Source organism: Tachysurus fulvidraco, chromosome 3 (assembly GCF_022655615.1).
Source record: "Tachysurus fulvidraco isolate hzauxx_2018 chromosome 3, HZAU_PFXX_2.0, whole genome shotgun sequence".
NCBI classification, from domain to species: domain Eukaryota; kingdom Metazoa; phylum Chordata; class Actinopteri; order Siluriformes; family Bagridae; genus Tachysurus; species Tachysurus fulvidraco.
The window spans coordinates 19,528,927-19,552,054 of record NC_062520.1 but is presented as its reverse complement, the minus strand read 5'-3'; the positions used below and the strand labels follow the sequence as shown (position 1 = coordinate 19,552,054).

Here is a 23,128-nt window from a genome sequence, read left to right as displayed (position 1 = left end):
CCATTTCACAAGGAACCTTTCTGCCTCATGCTTGCTCTATAAGCAGGGAGGAGCAGTTAATAATATTACCACTTCTCTGTTAGCTCACTGTGTCAATGGCAATAGGGAACATGCCACATTTTTGATATATCAACATTTTGACAAGGGTTCATAACACTGTTACTCTTTATTACATTTCAGCTGGACACCTTTTCACACCTCATTCATTCATTTTCTACCGCATATCCGAGCTACTCGGGTCACGGGGAGCCTGTCCCTATCTCAGGCGTCATCGGACATCAAGGCAGGATACACCCTGGATGGAGTGCCAACCCATTTTTCCTGAGATGCCAATCAACCTACCATGCATGTCTTTGGACCAGGGAAGGAAACCGGAGTACCCGGAGGAAACCCCCGAGGAACGGGGAGAACATACAAACTCCACACACACAAGGCGGAGGCGGGAATCGAACCCCCAACACTGGAGGTGTGAGGCAAACGTGCTAACCACTAAGCCACCGCCTTTTCACCCCTGATTTTGATAAAACACACAATGGTACGAAGTAATACAGTAATACAGCAGTGAGTTCTGCATGTCGGGCTGACTGAAAATGGAATAAATGTACTCTAAAATATTTTGTACTCTAAATTATTAATTTAATAATCTATCTATCTATCTATCTATCTATCTATCTATCTATCTATCTATCTATCTATCTATCTATCTAGTGATCTCTTCAGTCTAAGCTACAGAATTCCTTCACTAGAGGGCGGAATTGCTTGTTTTATATGATCACTCCAAGTTTGATTGATAGATAAACACATGCTCAGTCTGATTACTCTCTCTCTCTCTCTCTCTCTCTCTCTCTCTCTCTCTCTCTCTCTCTCTCTCTCTCTCTCTCTCTCTCTCTCTTAAAATAATAGAAATTAAAACATATCTACAAATGTGTGCCAGAATGCCTGGTTCAACATTACCTAGAAAGCAGGCACAAGGCAGGTTGAGATAAATGGGGTTGGGTGGGGTATGTACACTGGGGGTGGGAGAAAGGGGAAAATGTATTGCAGCTCTCTGGTTTCCAGTGCTGGATCCTGCTCAGCAGAGACTCTGAGTAGAGGTAGGTAGAAGTCAACTTTTTACACTGACTAGGGCCTATGATTTCTCTAATTTCCTGCAGTATACTATTTGCTCATTATTTAGATTGAATGAAATGGATTATACTGCACTTCCAGTCACAATTACTTCTACTTTTTGTCAGTTAATTCTATGGACTTTGTATTTTATACAATATTCTATTCTAATATACACTATTCTACATTAATACTTGTATAGGATTTATTATTTATTTGTGATGTATATTTCATGTCCATGGATGTGCCCATGAGGCATTTATCTTGTGTGGGGTAAGTCACGTTTTGTGAATATTGCAGCCATCACTTAATGAAGATTGAAATGATCAGTTTTAGCATGGCCACTGTGCAACATAACATGGATAACATTCCTCACTCCAGTAAGCTAAGTATTAGCAGGAAAGCTCTGGATTAACATGACTTTTAAGGATTTGTAACAAGTGTCATGGGATTCATGTAGCCCATTAAGATTTATTTATGTTTATTTACGTGTTAGACTGTTACACAGCTTAGTTATATTCAATACCAAAGTGAAATAGATCAAATTGGGTCTCTTCTTATGGATACTGGAGTCAACTGAAGGCTGAAGTTAAAGCTGGCAGTGAGATTTACTCTGTTGGAAGGAGCTGACTTATGAAGCTAAAATTAAGCTTGGGTTGATTTGGAATTTTACACTTGGATGGTGAGTCGTGAAAGAGCTGACACAAATAGTGTGAATTCTGTTTAATAGCCCTGCTGGAGCTGAACCGTATTGCGCATATATATATATATATATATATATATATATATATATATATATATATATATATATATATATATATATATATATATATATATATATATATATATATATATATATATATATATATATATATATACATACACACACACACACACACGACTTGGTTATGTTTAAGTAGTTTTTGCTTCGTGCCAGCATCTTGACATTCACTCATGTAACAGCAGACAGGCAGTTTTGAGTTTCTGAGACTCAACACTGAAAGAGCATGCCTTCCCTGCGTTTTGTGATGTTATTTTGGTCAGACACTTCTCTGATTAAGTTATTTATTTATTTTCTGTATTTGAATTCAGCTTTATTGAAGTAAATTGTTGAGCCTAGAGTTTTACTCAACAGAATGTTATTTGATCTCATGGTGTTACCCTTTAACACAACTGCCACTAAAAAAATGTTTTTTTTTGCACTTCAGATCTACAATTTCCTCATGTTAATTTGTAAAACCAACCAGTCATCAAAATGCAGATAACAACACTTTGAATGCAATGAGGTATATTATGGCAGCTTTGCCATAATAGTTGCAGAGATTCATGCTGGAAAGCTCTCATTTAAACCACTTCATTACCAGCTGGCTGAACAGGTGGCACATACTATTCTGCCGTGCTTTAATACTGTCTGAAGTGGGGTCGATGTGTGTTTGGAGCTCTGTAGACAGGTGGCTTGCTACAAAAGTGTGAAGGGCTCATAAAGATGTCACCTGGCCAGTGGGACTGACCGTGTTTGACCTGCTTAATTCCTATTTATAATTTCGTCTCCTATTAGTCTTTCTTCTAGCTTATGACAAACCAGTGTCACATGTGTTCAAGGGTTTAGGGAAGTCAGTTTTTCAGCAATAGCAAATGACTTATAAAAGATTATTTATAATGATGTCATCAAAAGCCTCATGTTTAGTTTTAATACATAATAGACATGCATCTCATAAAGTACCAGGGTAGTAGCAGGTAAGAAATGTAGGAAGTTGGTTGTTTATTGGAATACATTTTTTTGCAACACACAGCAGGTCAAAATGTTTAAGACCTCTTATTTCTGGCCCCTCCACAAAGACCCCCTTATCCATTCAAATTCACTTTTAGAGTTGTTTTAATTTGTCATTTTCTAAGTTGTTTGTGCAGTATTACAAATGACTAAACAAAACAAAACTGTTCTGTACTGGCACAACCTCTGATAACAAACACATATGCAGTCCTTATCGTCAGTGGTTTCAGAGCACAAACCCTATTACAGCAAAGCAATTTTTCAGATCTGTTTTGAAACCCTTAGTGTTATAGTGCTTGCACTGAAAGAGAACTCATCATCACTGTGTTTTCTATGACCGATTGCTGTGTTGGAGGAGACAGAGCTATTATGTATATTACGTAATGTCAGATTTAGCATCTCTGCAATGATGGATCTAATGATGTGTACATATGAATAGAATGATATCATTAGAGTTTAAATGGCTCCATCACAAGTGTATTTTCTAGTATTACAGGATTAAGCTTGGTTAGCTGCAACCTGTGTGAGACGCTTCACATACACTACACAGATTTAGTTTACTTGTTCTTACATATAGCCATTAGAGACTGATCATTCGTCAGAAACTACTCACAACACCTGAAGTGTCTAGTGAGAGTCAGGGTTCAGGAAGAGTTGCATCCATGTAAAACCTACAAGCTTGTATGCATTGGTTCTATTTCTAAGCCTCAGGACATGGCTTTTTATTATTTGGGTGTGGTGATGTGAAACTGTGGCTTTGTATGATGTTTCCTATCAGTACTGTAGTTCTGCTCAGCACTGGGTTGAGGTCTGTGTTGATGTGAATGCAATCAGCTGATAAATGTGGAAGCATGTCTCTTTACTCTTCACCACTGTAACTCAAAACTCAGGTCTGCTATACTGGCACTAAGAATAGCAAAGCTCTCTCTCTCTCTCTCTCTCTCTCTCTCTCTCTCTCTCTCTCTCAGTTGAAATGATCAGGTTAATTTTTATACAAATAGCAATAAAAAAAAACAAATCTTTTTCTCATCTCACTCACTCACATATAGTAACTGCCAGCCATGAGGGCATATTTGTGTGTGTGTGTGTGTGTGTGTGTGTGTGTGTGTGTACACAAGCACACCTATTAATATCTTCAGGCAATTTATTTAAACCAATCCACCTACTAGCTTATTTTTTTTAAAGAATCGAATTAAATCCCACACAGATGCAGGAAAGAAATACAGTGAAACCTAAATGCCAGTCACACAGTCATGTAAACAAAACAAAGCTTTCTCCTTTCAATTCATCTTGGGTTTTGCATTTAAATATGAAAGCAATTCTTGTCTTTGCTCTCTACATGCTAGCTTTTAGTCTAGTCATTGTACATCCTGGAAAAACAGTCCCCCATTGAATCTGTTGCTTAGAGAATGAATGACACTAATTTGTAAAGACACAGACCATTTATCAGTGGAGTATTCTTTACTTTGATGGGTTTTAGCTCTGCCTGCCATCTGTTGTTACCTTCCATGCTTGTGTCTGTGTAATGAATGTATTTGCACTTTCACTGAATACTGCACAGCCTTTTTTTCTTTTGCCAGAGCTCTCTGTGTCTGGGCTGGTGCTGTGCTGTAGGAGTTACATCAAGCAGCCAAGATGTCAAAGAGCGACCCCCGGGACATTGATGAGGATGCTATCCTCAGGGGGCTCAGTGCAGAGGAGCTGGAGATGCTAGAATATGAGCTGCAGGAGATGGACCCTGAGGTAAAAAACATATAGCACATTAATAAACATTCCCCATCTTGAAGCATATCTAAGTGCTCTCCACCCACACAAGTGCTCAATTTCTGCACAACCTACACATGGAGAAAGACGAATTTGTATTGTAATGTAATTTAAAATGCAAAGAACTTTACAGATATAAATGCATTAATTAACAGCATAAAGCTGGTTGGAAAGTGTAAATTGTATACTTCATCTCATATAACGTAAACTTTTGATTGTCTTTGCACACCATTAGTTATTTTTTGAAAACAGGAAATGTTTACAATTTAAGGACTGAAGAACTTTTTTGGTCATGTTTCAGAACGCAATGCTCCCAGCTGGTTTCCGTCAGCGTGATCAGACCAAGAAAAATCCAACAGGTCCTTTTGACCGCAGTGCTCTCCTTGAGCACCTGGAGAAACAGGCTCTGGAACATCAGGACCGAGAAGACCTGGTGCCCTTCACTGGGGAGAAGAAAGGTAGTTTAGCTAGTACTTCTATCAAAAAGGAAACATGTAATCTTTCCATGAAACTAAATCTCAGTTTCATTCTAGGAAAGAAATTTGTTCCCAAACCTGGAGCAGGAAAGATCCCAGAAGACGAGCAGATCACTCTGGAGCCAGAGTTGGAAGAAGCTCTGAAAAATGCCACAGACGCTGAGATGTGTGACATTGCAGGTAGGTGGAATGGCATATGCTCCAGCAATTCTTAGCAAAACTCTCAGCCTCTCTGTTCTGTTGACAGATGGAGCAAAGCTGTTCCTATATTTAATCTCGACCATCCTTGGCCTTTACTTAACCTTCCTCCAAAATCCTCAGTCTTAGCTACAGTTACTTAAAATATAGTCAGCAGGCGCACAGAACCCCGTGGTAAACAGCCAGTGAAATATGTCATCATGAGTAAAAAAGCTCGTTTATTTTAGTCTTAAATGAACCAGGGCATCGAGATGAGACTAAGAACACTACATTAGACAGTCCTATCACAGTAACTGCTAGCCATACTGCAGATTTAAGACACATTTTAACAGTCCAACATTATCTGTTCACAAGATTACTTAAAAAGTCAGAGGAATAATGATAGGGTCTAAAATAGTAATGGTCCTACGCTATGGCTCACTATGCATTACAGATGTGACTGAGCTTGGGCCATATCCCACAGTATCTGATTCTCATAGCTCAGCAGATCACCAAAATAAGCTGGCCAAGGGCCACTGGGTTAGTATTAACAAATGTAGGAAGGGGGGTTGGTAGGTTTGTAATATGGAGAAGGGCCTGTTGGCTGACTGCACTTACAGTATACAAACATATGGGAGAACAACAGTGTGTTACAGGTTGATAATGCTGTTTAAAACCATAGTTTCAGTAGTAGTTGTGTGAAGTATGACCCTGTCCTGCTGAAGCAGTCCTGCTTGTTGAGGCTAACAATGAAAGTTTATAACCATTGATTAGCATCATGCAAACTGGGTTTTGAAATCATCGGTCAAGTAATCAAGTAAAATAAATCAAATAATCTAAAAAATACTTGGCTATTTGGTTTCTAAAAGAAAACAACATTACATATTCTGTTCAAATAAATATTTGATTGACTAAGCAACTCAATTTACATTGAGTAAAAGTTGCAGGAATCTAATTCTAGATTGTTGTTGAATTGGTCATTAAAAGAAAGCTGAGTGAGTGAAAGGGTTCATTCTGTGCTGTGGTGGTGAACGAGGTTTTTAGCAGTTCTCTAAACTAAGTATGGTAAAGCCATTCATCTGGAGCACATCCAACTTGGGATTTAATTTCCTTTACAGCGGTCCCATTCCTCTGTCTGTGTTAGTTTTGAATGAAAATTCACATTTACCAAGTTGATGCATAGACATCTGGTGGATGCTTGTTGTTTTGCCAGTGCTATTGTCTTTGATATTGATATTAATAGTGCCTTGTTCGCAGGTTTATTATAGTGAGTATAAGCCATAGTGTAAAGGCAGAGTAATGTGTTCATCAGCAGCTGCCTTTCTCTATGCCATTAGTTGTGAAAACTTCTTCTTGCTTCAGTTGCATTGCAGCATTGCTGGACAAATTGTAACCTTGCCAAATTATATCAGCCATCCATTTTTTCCCTATCCCAATGTGAACCAATATATAGCACAACAGGGTGAGAAATGTTTACCACATGGTTTTCTGAGAAAATGCTTCCACCTGTTGGTGAGGACATGCAACAGTCATCTGTGCCATTTTTTCCAAAAGCATCCCTTAAGCTATTAATGCTGATGTTATCATGCTTGCTTTGAAAGTCTCACATGATTCTATACATGGAAAAAAAGGACCTATGTAAAAAAAAAACTGCACCTTGTTTTAACTCATTGTATTTGCATCTTTGCAGCCATCTTGGGAATGTACACCCTGATGAGTAATAAGCAGTACTACGATGCTCTTGGTGCCACTGGTATAATTGCCAACACAGAAGGCATCAACAGTATGTATTCATTTTATATTCATTAATTCAGCACTATGTATGATTATTCTCCACTTTCCATAATTCTTAACCGTGGTCTGTCCTGCAACCCCTTACAGGTGTGGTAAAACCTGATGTGTATAAGATCTACCCTGATGAGCCTCCCAATGACACAGACATTGAAGACACACTGAATAGGATCCAGAAGAATGACAGCAGCCTGACAGATGTCAACTTTAACAACATCCCGGTAATTTAAACTGTAAAATGACATTACTACCATTACCATATTGTACAAATAAATGAATGCTTTTGCAACAGAACATTTTAAACCTACATTTTATTTCTTATAGTTTTAAACTTTTTAAAAAATATATTAATTGATTTGATTTAACATGTTCTAAACTGTCATTTTGTAGGATTAATAAATGTACCTCAGGTACATAACATGATAAGCTAGCTAAGCATTATAAGTGACATTTGAAACAATATAGAATTTTAAATCTTTAGTGTTTGAGAACCAAAAATAAATATCTTGGAGATTATATTTAACATGACAATTTGCTCATTTTACACATTTGTGTATTATTTAAAAAAATATAACTTTATTATAGTTCAGTTTAAATGTATTATAACTCTACTTATATATTAGCTTTTGATTTGTATGTTTTTTGTTCCGTGCATTGTTCCTGGAAGTTACGAATTGCTTCAATGAACAGTGAATATAATGGCTGCTTTATTGTTTAGGACATTCCCATCCCAACTCTGAAAGAGATCTTCCAGAGTATGAAGGAAAACACTCATGTACTGAGTTTAAGCATTGCTGCTACACGGAGCAATGATCCTGTGGCTTATGTGAGTACTCCAAGTTACATTTGTGATGCATGTGGCTATTTGGTGGATGAGGGTGTGGATGAGGTTGACCTGCTCGATGAGGTTGTGGATGAAGTCTGGCAAACAGCCAAAAAAAGCAAAAGAAACATCATGTAAAAGCATTACTGCTTTTAAGAAATCATATATACATATAATTTATAAAAAACTAGGATGTGACATAGTGAGTGTCACACTTTGAACAGATTATTTTCTCTCTTTACATTTTTGGGATTAACCATAATGACAAATACTCAATCTTTATTTATCTTGTATCTGAGATGCATAGATTTGTCCCTGTGAAGGCTTTCCCCCCCAAGTCAACACACCCAAACTTTATTTATTTAAAAAAATTATTGAAATTATATAATCTTATTGATTCTTATTATTGTCCTAAGCAAATGTATATAAATATTTTTATAGTTTTGAAGCATTTAGGACATTTCATCTCGAGTTAATCTGTCTGTCCTACTCGGCTAGGCCATAGCAGAGATGTTAACAGTGAACACTACACTGGAAAGCCTAAACATCGAGTCTAACTTCATCACTGCTGAAGGAATGATGGCTATCATTAAAGCAATGTCTGAAAACAACACCTTAGCTGAAATCAAGATTGACAACCAGGTGACAAGTCTTGACCAGCTTATGTTGCATGCAAATATAAAAATAAATGCTTGGTTGTGCTTTTTCGAGGTTTTGATTGTGGTTCTGTTTCCCTTGATACAGAGGCAGAAATTGGGAGATTCTGTAGAGATGGAGATCGCATCTATGCTGGAGAACAACTCGAGCATCCTAAAGATTGGCTACCACTTCACCCAGCAGGGTCCTCGTGCTAGAGCTGCCATGGCCATCACCAGGAACAATGACTACTGTGAGTGCAATATCACATTAAATGGCTTATTATATTTACAAGAGAGATGCAGCAGTCCTCATAACAGCATGAAATACAGCTGCAATTTTTACACCTTTAATATATTTTAAATCTAGAATAAAACACAGATCTGGTTCTAGAGGAGCCTGGATATTAATAAGGGGATATTATAAATTCTAAAATTGTATTTGTCAAGTACACTATGTCAAAATACATGTACTGTGCACTAAAACAGACAAACTATAGCATATGAATGCGGTATAATGACTGATTATATGGATATGAATATGATGATTATAAAACAGTATTGCTGTTTATAAATAAAGTTGCAGTTACGGTGCATAATTGTAAAGTGTGCTGTGCAAAAAGTCCAGATTAGGTAGTGTGTGTTGTAAGACAAGTCCAGAATGGATTGATTTAATAATTCTCTCATTACGAAAAATAATGAATATATTACATTATATATGGCTTTACATATACCATCCATGGTACCTTCTTGTTTTTTTCATATTTAGTCCGTCAGCAGAGGATAAGATGAGTTAAGAGCTATGATGCTCTCTGCCGCAGCACTGCTCGGAAGACTCGAGACAAGACAAAGATCAGCCTGCTATGCTTTAACCTTTTAAATCATCTACCATTGTGGATATCATTAACACCAGCTCTGCTGTTTGTATACACTGGGTCTCATCAAGCCAAATGTGATCTCACTTAATAAAAATCATGTGCTTTCAATATAATTCAATATATTCTTGTGAAAAAAGACATTACTTGATCATTTCTTGAGCCATGAATTTTTTTTCTTTCTTTTTGGAATATGGTGCTTCTAACAAAAAGAACTGTACATATTTTAAATAAAACATTATCTTTTTCATTGTCTAATCAGGCTTCAGTTTTGTTAAATTGAGATTATAAAACTGTCACCAACCTTCTCATTGGACGATTATAAAGCCAAGGCCACCCTTAATTAATTCCTGATTAGATTCATTTTCTAAGCAATTTGCAAATCCGTAAGCCTTTAGTCATTAAACGTATCGCGATCAACAACATTGTTTAATGTGATTTATTCATCTAACATGCATAATTTATTCTAAGAAAATAGCACTGGATCAGAGTCCATTTATCCACACTGAAAGGAAAACTACTCGGGTCTAAAATCTTATTAATTAACGTTGATTAGAAACATAAAGACAGATTTCAGTTCAGTCATATGATTACCTGAACACAACAGCTTTCTGAGTCCCTGTTATGTAACCACTGTTGAGTCAGTACATTGGGGTAAAACTGTGATTAATACAGAGTTAGTTTTAGTTGTAACCTCTGCCTTCAGATCAGTCGGATCTTTTCACTTTCCCACCATAACACTTGACTATCCTCTGCCTATTTATACCTGCACAAGTCAGCCCCCAGTGATTTAGTTACACAGCTCCAAATATAGCTTCATACCAGGTCTGGAGAGAAGGGGGTGTATGAAGAAACCCCACCGTCAGAGCAGTTGCTAATCTCTTGGGTCTTTTTTTATTGACCAATGGGTGCAGACACAGCCATTCTCTCTCTCTCTCATCTAAAAACACAGGTCACTCTACTGGGTGATTGCTTAAATATATCATTACTTATTAAATGAATTAATCAATATTGATGTTAATTTTAAAATGTATTTGTATTTAGTTTTTATTTCTCTTTACCACAGACAGGCCATCATGATTAATATTAGAAGACAGAAGTGGCACGACACTGTACACTCCCAGCTCTGACATTTTGGAATAGGATCCAGTTTTGTGGCTTACTAGCTCTAATTTCATGTGTGTATTTCACTAGTAGTATTTAGTATAGTGACAAAGACAAATAAGGAGCTGTATATCAAGTCATGCTTTCCTTTAGTCTCAGTTTTCTCTGTTTTATTAAGTTAAAAATGTGGTTCTTTTTAGCAAGACGCCAAGACACATTCTTGACATGTTGTGGGAAAAAAAGAAAAAAGAAAAAAAAAAAACAGAAAAAAAAACAACTCAGCTTTGTGACTTCCTCACTGATCAGCAGTTCCTTATGCAGTCCATTTTTTTTTTGCATTGTTTTTTTTGCATTGTCTGATTTTGTAGCTTTAAGACAAAAAAGCAAGTCTTTTTGAGGAAGAAGATAGAAGTCCAGAAAGCATGATGTTTGACCCGAACTTCACAACATACCCTATGAAGTACCATTTGTAGGAAGTGGTGGAAGCGGTTCTTCCTCATCTGAGTCAAACTCTACATTTTCATCTTTTACCCATTTCCCACTGGGGTCCTGTATCCAACCGTTGCTAATGGGGAAAAAAAATAAAACAGGCCAGAGACAATCTGAGATAATTAGGGTTTAATAATTATAAGTTAAAATTAATCCCTAAATTACTTCATGTAAAATGGCTGAAAAACTAAACATTGCATAAGTATTAAACGTACATAATATGTTCATTAAAAAGACTGATGACTTAAAATGGCTGAATGACATCATACCTCTTTAATTTAAGGTAGTGTTCTAGTTCTTTGCGTCTCTGCTCTGTGACAGGCTCAGACGCAGCAGGGTTGGCGGCTTTCCTTTTTTTTTCTTTCATTTGTGTCTCAATCCGGTGCTGACTTGCATCTGCTAAATGGCATAAACATGAACAAAAAAAGATCCTACAAATAAATCATGCGCTACCACATCAAAATGTCAAATCAAATCAAATGTGTCCCCTTGAAATGTATTAGAATTATATATCTCACCAGGAACAGGTGTGGTATCCATGTGGATTTGGCTCTTAGCTGTGGGGATAATGTTCTGGTCAACACTGTAGTTTCTGCTGCAGTCTGCAGTTACTGGGTTTTCACATCTTTCACTTAAAAATATCAACAAAAACAAATGATAATCCAATGCTTTGAAAAATGAAGGGAAGAAAAAAAAAAGAAGACAAACATTTTTAAGGGAAACAATCAAATATCTAATTTTTTTAAATATAAAATGCCTGAGACATGAGTACATACAGTATATACTGAACTTTATACACCACAATAAAATATACCACCATCACTAATATGGTATTTTAAACTACATACCATTTACACTATCAAAAAAATGTTAGAGTTTTTAATTATAAAAAGAAACTACACTGTCCAGTCATTACCTGGCCTTTTTATGACAGCTGTTATACGGTGTCTTTCTCAGCAAGGCATGGTGCGCTATCTTTCGTGTCTGTGTTAGTAATGGAGCAGAGCTGCCTGTTACCTGCGATCATAATATGACAAGCTCACAATATACATCAACCCTGAATAATACTGTACATAATGCAGTTATAAGTAATACCTGTTAAAAGAAAATCCTATTTACATTTACCTGCCGATCATCTTCTTCATTAACATATTCTTGATGTCGCCTCTTATCAATTTCATTTTTTAGCCGAGCTTTTTTGCCATAAAACCATTTAAGACCTGGAAACCAGGAGACCAGAGAAAATAAAAAAACAAGTCAACACCGCTCTAATATACAACGTAAAAAACAAAAATGGTAAACAATGTAGAACAATTCTCACCTTCGAGATGCCGCTTCCCTTTTCTGTGCACTGTCAGCATATCGACTGTGTCAAAAACAGGGCGTTGTGAACACACCAAACAGCTATACCTACACAAGCCAAGGGTTGAACAGATGTTATCAAAATAACGTGTATATAAACAAATGAATATACTCTACACAGCCAAAAGTATGTAGATACTTCAGGAAGACCTGGTTTAACCCTGACCTAAAATAAACACATCTGGGATAAACTGGAACACTGACTGTGTGCCAGGTCTCACTCAACATCAGCACCTGACCTCACGAATGCTCTTGTGACTGAACAAATGCAAATCCCTACAGCTACACTCCAAAATCTTGTGGAAACCCATCCCAAAAATGTGGAGGTTATTATAAAAGCACAGAGAGAACTAAAGGTGGCTGTTCCAAAAGCACATACAGGTGTGATGGTAATTGTCAGTGTATATCTCAACATACACTCTATGGGCAAAGGTTAAAGGCATATTCAGAAGTTTTGAAGTCAGGACTGTATGCAGCCCACTAAACTGGAACACATGTGGGCCCCTTAGTGTCACTACAGGGACATCTTAAAGCTAAAGCATACAAATATATGCTATACAGTTGTGTACGTCCAACTTTGTGTCAGCAGTTTAGGGATGTGATGGTCGGGTGTCCACAAACCTTCATCTATAGTATTTTGTATTTCAGTATGCGTAATTATGTCTGCACATTTCAACTATATATAGCTGTTGCAGTACATAGTGAAATGAGACAACATTTCTCCAGGACCATGGTACTACAAAAAACAAAGACACAGCTACGGACTTAGTAAGTCTTAGCCACATAAAGTGCATCTGTGCAACCTGGTGCAAACAGTGCAGGACAAGACAGACAAGACAGTGCAAACAAAAAATACAAGAGAATACACAAAAGACAACACACAAAAACAGCACCGAAAAGTGTAAATACTGCATGTTTAACAATATTGCGTGTGCAGAAATACTGGAATGAACACATTAATATTACAGCAGCAGTTACCGGAGACATTGTAAAAGATTGTGCAAACAGCAGATATTCAGGAACATTACCTTCCATTTTTCATCAACGTAGCTTCGTCCTCGGGAATGTAGTTTGCCAACAAGTCCGCAACACGTCGTTTCTACAACCACAAACATAAACACAGTCTTTATACTACAGTATAATCTGCATAGAGTCACTCATAACTGTGCTCTCTAAGCATATCTGATACCGAATAAACTAGCAGCCTAAAGTAGAACTGTTAGCTAGATTAAAGTGTATGCAATATTACATTTATATATTTATAAAAAAAAAAAACACCAACACGTAATTATTTACCTTCAAGACATTTAGTTGACTACTGTCATTACCTTCTCGTTTAAAAGACATGTTTAAAGCTAATTCGGCTAGCGAAGCACTTCCTGTTTGTTAAAAGGAATTATGGGACATGAGGGTGGTTCTTAGAGACAACAGGGCGCCATGGCAACACAGGAAGATTAGCTTCGCTAACTTTAATTCTCCTTTTAGAAACTAGTTATAATCTAGTTAACTGTTTAGAAATAAAATAATGAAACTGATAAAGCAGCCATAGTTAGCGTGTAGGTTTAATGTATACTTAATCTAATGATATGCTGTTTTTTTCTAGCTAAACTAATTTGTAGCACTGTTTAACATGAGAGTAAATAGCAGTGCGCGTTTCATTGTTAGCTACTTAGCTGTTTTCGAAGGAGTTACAAACGCCACGTAAATTATCGTTATAGAAACTACTTAAAGGTCTGTTATGTATTATTATCTTCATGACTGGAACCGAAATGTTTTTGGAGTCCAGCTTCGGAAGTGCCAGCTAGTAAGGGAGCTTAAGCACAGTGTTACGACACCCAGTACAAGTGTTAGGCGTCTTTGCTCTTGCTGAGGAAAGTGACCATGTCCGCGGATCAGACATCTGTGGGGATTGGAGCACACGGACTGCTCCAGGGACAGCGAGCTAAATCTTACGGCAGCTTGGTGACCTCCTCTGTATCACCAGTCCGACAAAAACCCATCCAACACAACGTCCAACCAGGCGAAACTTTACAAGGGTTGTCACTAAAATACGGCGTGTCTGTAAGCTGAAGCTCTGAAAACTATTTTCTTTCACCTTAGTTAATAAATGCTTAGCTCTTGACCTAATCTCTGCCTGCTCTTTTTAGATGGAGCAAATCAAAAGGGCCAACAGATTGTACACCAACGATTCAATATTCTTGAAGAAGGTCCTCTCCATCCCCATTCTAACAGAGTCACTGTCATTTACTAATGAGAACGAATCGCTTGAAGATGAATCGATTCTTCAGCATCAGCAGGTCCCTGTTGAGAATGGCCAAAGAGTCTCAGAAATTCAAGAAGTGACTGCCGATATTTCTCCCTCAGATTATTTGAAAAGGATGGATAGCTTGATTTATCAGTCGAAACTAGCAGCTATAAAGACGTGTCAAGAAGCACAAGAAGCAAAGTAAGTAAAGCCAAAAGTGCGATGACCTGATCCGAAGTAAACTATTTGTCACAAAGATTGGGTCAACAATCTGATACAGTTAAATACGAGCATACCGTTTATTAGAATAGATTTATTATTTTCAAAAATGAAGATAAAAACTTGATAGATTTTTTTTTTCTCTGTCAGTATCTTAAATACTCTCTCAGTATCTCTGTCGATATCCATTTGGCATTAAACAAACATTCATGAAACTTAATATGCTAACAGTCTTTATAGTGTAATTTTAATATCTTATTCGTTTTGTATTAAGTTTACACAGATAGAATACATGGCCAAACCTGACCATAACATTCATGTATGTGTACATGTTAAAAAATCCCTTTGAGCACACTGAGATATGGTTTCTGAAATAACCCTTGTTGTATATTTAACATCTTAACACCCATGGATATTATGGCATTCATAGTTCTTATGTACCATGTGATTTTTATGCTCTATGATAGCTTTTGATGTTTACAGTGGCATTTTTTCCCCAGCAATTTTACATTCCAAATATTCCATTGCTGGTACTTAAATGAAAATGCTGGTACTAAAAAGTATTTTTAAATCAAGGTTTCTCAAGTCCAATCCTGGAGGATCATTCTGCTGCTCTAATCAAATATTACCTGCTCCACCCACACCTGCTCATGTTTATGGAGTCCTTGATATAAAGCATATAAAATCAGTATGTTAGAAAGAATATGTAGGAAGTAAGTTGTGAGTTGTAAGGACAAATTTGAGATTTGTATGACATTGTTCCTTTAGCACTGGAAATGGGAATCCCAGAAATAAGTTCATTACACAAATGTGATAAGCTGATATATTATCAGGGTGTTTGACATTCATCTGTGTGTGAGTTATATGACAAATTGTCATCTCTAATGCTTTTTAAAGGTTTTCTTCAACAAAACAGAATCTGTACAGACGTCAGCAGTTCTGCGGCTCTTCTCCGGGTGAACGGGCCACATTGGGCTCTGTGCCACTCACCATAACCAAACGTACCAAGAAACTGCGGGATAGAGAAGATGAGATTTTTCAGCTCTGAGGCTGGCTTATTAACAGAACTGCATGGTTAGTGTGAAGTGTTTACGTCCACAGGAACAAATGAAAAATTAAGGTTGCACAAGTAAGGGACAGATTTCACTGGAAAAAACACTTCTTATTTCATTAGATTGCAAGGATCTGAGATAGCTACATGAATGATGTTTTGTGGAATTGATGTGCGCTGCCACCTGACTGACTGTGATAATATGGTCTCAGGGACACGTTGGCATACTAGCCTAATTGTTTACAGAATAAAAAGGAGCACTGGTCATGTAATCTGGTTCAAATCAGAATCGAACATTTGTTTAGAAATCAAGGAAAATATAAGCTATATATTTCATCTGCACAACATTTTAAGTGTATAAGCCAAGTTTGAAATAATCTCTCATGGACACTTTAGCTCTTTACCATATGTTCGTTCTCATGTTGTTCTAATGTTTGATCTCATGTTGTATGTGATGCTGCATAATTTTATTAGGTCACTTAGTTGCTGCACTGTTAGGGGTTATTTAATGAAGCAGGATTGCTCAATTAGCCAAGTTTAAGTCAAAAAGAAAAGCAGTCAATACACCTCATAGCTCACTGAGTAATCCTCTCTGAAACACACTATTAATCGTCATTGGTGATGTAACCAAACAGCCTAGATTTTGTCTTCTTTGTCAAACAGAAGTGAAACAGAACTGATTTTTAGATTGTCTACACTGGCTTCCATGTTTGTCAGGGGAATTGGTATATGTTACTTCTGATTTAAAAAACGTACCTTATAACAGTGCATGCTGTTTAGCAGAAATATAGTATGGGATTTAGCCTTTTTTCTATATGTAACCAGCAATCAAGTCTGATAATGTACAGCATTGCTATTTGGCAAAGTGGAGTCAGCATACTGTTTGTACTAGGGGTATAACAGTGTGGCACCTCTGTATATGTTTAGTATGCCAAATACCCTGTTTCTGTATTTGGATTTAAACCTGAAGTTGGTCTGGCCTAAGGCTGATTTTCTTTTTTCCCCTTTTTTATTGAATTGAATAATTAGTGATATAAGAACCTTATTCCAATTCACCCAAGAACACTTGAAAAATCTCAGATGTTGGAATGCCAATTCTGTCTGTGAATTCTGTTTTTAAATTAACTTGCACAGTTTACATGTTTGTTGTATTTGTATTCTAATTTAAATAATTTTACCCTGAACTGCCATTTAATAAGGACTCTGCATTTTCTTGTTCATGAATGTGGTCTTTAGTTCAGCTCAAAGCCACTTGAAAGTGAAAAAATAAAAATAAAATAAAGATCAGCATTTTCCCCTCTTATGCACACCTCTAATTTTGACCTAATACCTGTGAGTCTTTCTGGCAAAGCAAAAGAATAGTGTGCCTCGTTTGTATCTGAATTTGTATCCATTAAAAACACATGATCTATTCAAACAATGGAGTCGTGTATTCACCTACATCCCTAGTTTGTACTATGTAAGCTGATGTCCCACTGACTGCCAGAGGGAATCATCATTGTCTGGTACGGTTAAATTGGGTACTCTTGCATGAATGTAAACAATACATAACAGATACAGCAGAGAAAAATCAACGGCTGAGGAAGAATAAATACTGTGATGTATGCCGTTGTTTGAATTTGTCTGTTTTGTTTGTGTGTATAATGCATGATTTTATAAACCCCATGAGAATAAGTTGAATTTACTTTCGTTCCCAGTTAACAGATTCATTTGGATCTTAATTTGAAAGGCACACAAGCAAACTAAATGCACAAGGTTTATTTACAACCAGTATTGTATGAAATATACAGTGTATATCATCAGTGTATCAGTATAAAATGTCTGTAGAATCTGTAGGCTTTTAAAATAACCAGTTTGATCACCATTGCTGATTTATCCAAATATCTTATTTTCACTTGGGGCACCAAAAGCACATTATATAGAATCATCAATGCATGTATGTGCATTAGTATGTTTAGGACAGACAGGGACTTCAATCACAGTTCAATTGACGTTACACCAGGTGGCAGTGAAGAGATTTACTAATGTGGAACTGAGCTTTGATTTGATAATGTTTTTCCCAAGGCATAATTTTACAGATATATTTATTATACCCCATTCTTACAGCATTGTAGGGTATTAATAAATACCAGCTCTGAATTGTGTACAATTTTCTGCCACTGAAAAGGAATTCAAGGTCTAGTTAAAATTAGGAATGAAAAGCTACAATGCTAGCTTTTCATTCCCAATTTTAACTAGAACTTGAATTCCTTTTCAGTGGCAGAAAATTGTACACAATTCAGAGCTGGTATTTATTGATACCCCTTATATATAAACACTTATATATATATATTCTCTCTTTCCTTGTTTCTTACTTTACTGGAAAGCATGTCACTAAGATTTTTTAATTTTAGATAAGTGTAACCTTGATGGTTCATTAAAATGAAAATTGAAAAGTAAATTTAAATATAGTGCTTATTGATAAAATTAGCTCATCAAATTTTTCACCTCAAAACAAGTTTGCTGAAATGCCTGTTAAAAATTCAAAACGATCAATATTTCTCTGTGCTGAAAAACAATTATGTGAAATGTAATTTTCTTATCATAAACAGAGAACAGTGGTGGACTACAATTTACAAAAATTTGAACAAAGAGACTGCCATCAGTGAGATAATCACTGTGTGTGCTGAATATATAATTCATGGCTTGCATTTTTCTAGTCCAGGACTTTGTTGGTCTCTTTAAAGAAATACTGTTTGGCGTCCCACTGACACGGCGCTCTCATAATTTGCCCTCTTCGATCAGTTTGCTAAGTCCATTGCAAATTTTACTGAGATGAGGCTTCAAAGGGCCATCTGGATTGTACAGCTGGGTGAGAAGTTCCGGATCAGAGTAATGGTTAAAGACATGGTTGATGCGTCCATGGGATTTTGCTGTGAGATGAGTCTCTACAAGCTTGAGCATCATGTCTCTACATGAGTTAAGGATCTCTGATATCACTGCTTTGTCAAAGGTGAACTCAACCTGAAGCAGACAAGAAGGTACATTCAGTGAGAAAACATACTTGTTTGTAATAGATTGATAGTAAACACAGCAAATCAGTTATCTCCTGCAATAGACAAATAATCAGGGCTAGATTACTAATCAAAAATGTAAATCCTGTATATTAGCTAATGATTTAATTTAGATAATGTAAAAAGTTATATGAGAATTTAATTAATATCAAAATCAAACCATGAACTTCAGTTTTGGCAATTATACAACACAGTTTAAGACAAGTAAGGCAAGAGTGACATCTCCAACCCCAAAACCACCACCACCACCAAAAAAAAAGGAAAACTGTGTTTCACCAGGATCACTGACCACATTTTAACCAAATGCACAGTATATGTTCGATTTCCATTTATTAATTTTTTAGAGATTATGACCGGTGTTGTTTATTGTAAGTGTTTGTTGCCTTATTGGACTTCTTTATCATTTGTAAAGTTGTTCCCATTTAAAACAGTTCGGCTCAAGCTCAGCCATTTTTAGGGTCATGATTGAGGACAATGTCCCGTCCAGAGACATTTCGTGTTGAGGTTTTGTTCAAACCCACCATCGAAAATACCCTCTCTAACGAATATGTTTTCTTTAATTGGTTGTTGGGTTAAATCTTACTCAGATAGTTCTATTTACTGATTGGCTATTGTGTAGCCTCTTTTTTTGATTGGCTGATAAGTGTCAGGCTCGACTAAGAACTCCAGGGGGGACGCGCTTGATTCCTGCCCGGTTCCATAGAGACAGCGGTGCGGACAGACACATTTTACATCTTTACATATTAAAGATATGATAAATAGTCAGTTTTTCTACGTGACAAATACAGTGTATGGCGGGAGAGTGTGAAAAAAGACTGAAATGCGTGACTACTTGACAGCCCTGCAAGTATTTTAACGCTGTCGTTTGGGCATTCGTTACCACGACGTAAAGTGGGCGTGTATCCGGGGGTCTTGGAAAAACGCCCTCTTTAAAAAAAAAAAAAAAGAGCATACTACGAAGGACAAAACAGTCATACAGGTAGATATATTTTAGAAAACAAATAAACAACCAAAAACTACAGTTAGGGTTAGGATTAGTGTTAGAGTTAGGGTTAGATTATCAAATAGGCCACGCTTTGTTACAGACTCAAAGTATATTCAAAGCATACCATTCTTTATCAACTTCTCTTGAGAAACACATTAATTTGGATGTGGACTAAGTTCTTGTCAAACTATTAATTTAAAAATGGTTCTCATTTTAAGAGTTCATGCAACACTTATAACAAAGATAAATAGCACCTAAACTTTACCTGAATCCTACACACATACACAGTAACAGCTCTTATTTTTAACATTATTGTGTTACGTTTTATTTTATTTGATCTACTATGAAGTTACTTTCTGCATTAATCTAACTATAAGTGTTTAAATGATTGCATGTACTGTAGATGTCTGTTAGCATCAGCAAATACATTCTTCCTCTTTGTGGTAATGCTGACCAGTGTCAGAAAAAAAAATAGTTTGGTGATACATGCCTCATACAAATGTTTGCACGGAACAAAAGCACTACAATTTAGTAGAATTATGAATATATGGAGTATCAGAAAAAAGTAATCAACATTTTTATACAAATTAAAATGCTACAAAAACCGGCTGCTGGTAAAATAGAACAAAATCCTGTATTAATGTTGAAAAGCAGCATGGCCATCTCTACACAGCCCAATATACATGCTTGCAAATGAGTAGTGTTGCTTTAATATATTTGTCATGAATAACAGTAAATTATAATCCACACAGTTTGGGCAGCAATTACCATAAGCTATTAGCTAAGGAAGCTTCAACTGTTTTGTACTGTGCTCAGTGGCCTCTATGAATGCCTTGAGTGTTTTGTCATACATAATGAGCATTGGTAAACCCTAAATTGTACCCATAAAGAACTCATATGCTAATCTCTTAGACACAAGCCTACACAATTACAATGCAGGGATTTAGTTTAAGTTCATAAAAGAGAAAACTAATAATGCTAATTTGAAAACCTGAAAAAAGCAAATGCATTACAGTAGCATAGCAAGAGAGTAGTTTCAGTAAGTCACCTAAGTTCTGAGTCCAATAATGTGTGCAAAAATATGTACATTCCTGCTTGCATCTGGCTAAGCTGGCTTCTGTTAGATGCACTATAGAAAAGGCACACATAATGCAGTAACCACAGATTGTGAAACATATTAACAGTATTTTTCACACTATATAACAGAATGCAGATTAATGCATCTTGTGGTTAGGTTTTGTGCGATCTGTAACTAAGTCAAACGCACATAACTTTGTTAAATATTTTTCAGCATTTTTCTTTACCTCGATAGCTTAGACTACTCAGTATGTAACTGATGACTAAGTGATAATGATGTATTTTACTTATGATGCTTTTTCTTTAAAAAATATATCAGTCAAATATTTGTCTCTGTATGTCTAGGGGTTTACCTCATGGAAACTGATAGCTGTCATGGCTCCCTGGTGTAATTTCTTCTTGAAGGTCTGGGCTAAGTGGAGCTCCTCTTCACTGAAACGGTTGTGCTTAAAAAGCACTGCAATCTTCACAACAATTTTAACCAGGTTCTTAATCACTTTCTGGGCCTCTACACGGTTCCCTGTGTACTCCTTTGAGACACGATACAGCTCGTCCAGGATTTCACTGCTGGTGTCATCAATGAACATCTGCACTACAGACTTATTGGCCATATTGCTAAGAAGCTTCTTCTGGGCTTTCATAGCCAAGTCTCTGGAGCTAAAGTTCTCCATTTCTTGTAAAGGGGAAGGGAGAAAAAGATATACAGGTTAGCAAAATGGGTTAAAATTCAGAATGCTCATTTGTAGTTTGAGCTTTCATGTCTTTTTAATATCATTAAATATAGAGTCTTTTAAATGAATGTCCAGTATATGTTTGTGATTTAAACATGTACATGAGTGCATTTTCACTATGTAGGAATTATAGATGTGAACAAAATCTAAATCTCAAGCCAGCAAAAGACTTGTTATTCGTTTATGTTGTATGCGGTCCTCAATACCACATCCTTAGTTTCTCGTTTCTGTTTGTGTATTGTGTTACTGCGATTTTCAGCCTTCAGGGATACAGCCTTAGGGCTATGCTGTAGAAAAAGTAACCTTGAGGGAGGGGAAATTGCCTCCTGCAGGACTTCATCAGAACTAACTATGTCATGTAAACAAACTAATGACTGTCAGCCTTGATCTCATTTATTTTTCTCAATACCAAAACAATAGGTTTTTCAAATTATCTAAATTTAACACAGTTAAAGTAAATTAACACAGATTAGACTAAAAAATCGATTGAAAGAGACAGACAGACAGGCAGACAGACATGAGAATACACTTCCTGTTCTGGTATTTTTGCTTTTTGCTACTGACTGAGCATGCAAAGGCAGGTATGAAGGAAAAGGTGATTGCATAGTTCGCAAGTTTCCACATGCATTTCCAGATTGGGCCATAAAAACAGGAAGACCAGAGCCCAAAGCTGCTCAAACAGCTCTCAGTTATAAGAGGAACAAACATAAAACATATATTCTATGCTTATGTTTACATTCTAACTCACTGTCACGTTTGAATATTGAAAATAGGCTGTTAAACAAGTTGCATTTTCCAGCATTTTCCTGACATCATCTTTAATCAAAACTCATCTAACTGTATACTACCTAATGAGAAAATAGTAATGTATTAATGTAATGTAATAGTAATTTAATCAAAGAACTCTACTATTTATGTCATGCTGTATAAATCGATTTGCATTTTATACATTTACATTAACCAGGTTCCCAATCCAGTGACATTAAACTGTTTTCCCATTCGCAAGCATTCATTCTACACTTAGGACTGTGTTTGGTGACATCCTGGGCCACACAGATTAGTTACGGTATACTGTGATTGGAGAATTATCTACAGGCAAGGTGAATATTTATCATTCTTCAAATGACTGTAGCATGTAGCCTAGGGCAGTATGTGCTGGTGCATTTAAAGAAGCAAGTCCTGGAGCTTTTATGAGATGTAAAGTGTATTACTGGCTTGTGTTGGAGGCAGCAGCACTAACCATGTCATTAGAAAACAGCTAAAGAACAGGTCATAACCTGCTACTGGAGAACTGGGACGGTCGGCTGGTGATCATGCTGATGTCACTAACGTTAACGTCTGATTCAAACAGAGCAGGCAGGCTGCCATGTATTTCATAATAAGTGCATTGTAT

General features: G+C 36.5%; 4 protein-coding genes across 8 annotated transcripts in view; 2 read left to right on the top strand and 2 right to left on the bottom strand.

Annotated features, from left to right (window-relative positions):
- Positions 1-941: 941 nt before the first annotated feature.
- tmod4 (tropomodulin 4 (muscle)) lies at positions 942-9,677 on the top strand. The gene is made up of 10 exons (XM_027149163.2): positions 942-1,094; positions 4,459-4,621; positions 4,944-5,100; positions 5,176-5,298; positions 6,986-7,078; positions 7,177-7,307; positions 7,805-7,912; positions 8,408-8,551; positions 8,654-8,798; positions 9,314-9,677. The coding sequence occupies exons 2-10, from the start codon at positions 4,514-4,516 to the stop codon at positions 9,334-9,336; spliced, it is 1,032 nt and encodes a 343-aa protein (XP_027004964.1). The 5' UTR covers positions 942-1,094; positions 4,459-4,513; the 3' UTR covers positions 9,337-9,677.
- A 978-nt stretch (positions 9,678-10,655) lies between these two features.
- Positions 10,656-13,812, bottom strand: scnm1 (sodium channel modifier 1). Of its 5 annotated transcripts, none has more exons than XM_027149165.2 (8): positions 13,671-13,812; positions 13,403-13,473; positions 12,334-12,422; positions 12,132-12,232; positions 11,929-12,029; positions 11,531-11,643; positions 11,282-11,411; positions 10,656-11,088 (listed from the first exon to the last, which is right to left on the bottom strand). In XM_027149165.2, exons 1-8 carry the CDS (start codon positions 13,719-13,721, stop codon positions 10,977-10,979), a joined length of 768 nt encoding a protein of 255 aa, XP_027004966.1. In that variant the 5' UTR covers positions 13,722-13,812; the 3' UTR covers positions 10,656-10,976. The 5 variants fall into 5 exon arrangements, with proteins under 5 accessions (XP_027004966.1, XP_027004967.1, XP_027004968.1 ...); XM_027149166.2 differs by having other exon boundaries at positions 11,282-11,408; XM_027149167.2 differs by having other exon boundaries at positions 12,138-12,232.
- Positions 13,813-13,832: 20 nt separating this feature from the next.
- lysmd1 (LysM, putative peptidoglycan-binding, domain containing 1) lies at positions 13,833-17,306 on the top strand. The gene is made up of 3 exons (XM_027149170.2): positions 13,833-14,435; positions 14,522-14,820; positions 15,736-17,306. The coding sequence occupies exons 1-3, from the start codon at positions 14,256-14,258 to the stop codon at positions 15,884-15,886; spliced, it is 630 nt and encodes a 209-aa protein (XP_027004971.2). The 5' UTR covers positions 13,833-14,255; the 3' UTR covers positions 15,887-17,306.
- A 326-nt stretch (positions 17,307-17,632) lies between these two features.
- Positions 17,633-23,128, bottom strand: part of tnfaip8l2b (tumor necrosis factor, alpha-induced protein 8-like 2b) — a 6,640-nt gene continuing 1,144 nt past the window's right edge. The window contains exons 2-3 of the mRNA XM_027149171.2: positions 21,358-21,677; positions 17,633-18,892 (exon numbers count right to left, since the gene is read on the bottom strand). Of these exons, the coding sequence (XP_027004972.1) occupies positions 18,650-18,892; positions 21,358-21,675 (561 nt within the window). The 5' untranslated portion in view covers positions 21,676-21,677 and the 3' untranslated portion in view covers positions 17,633-18,649. The remainder of the gene's footprint in view (positions 18,893-21,357; positions 21,678-23,128) is intronic.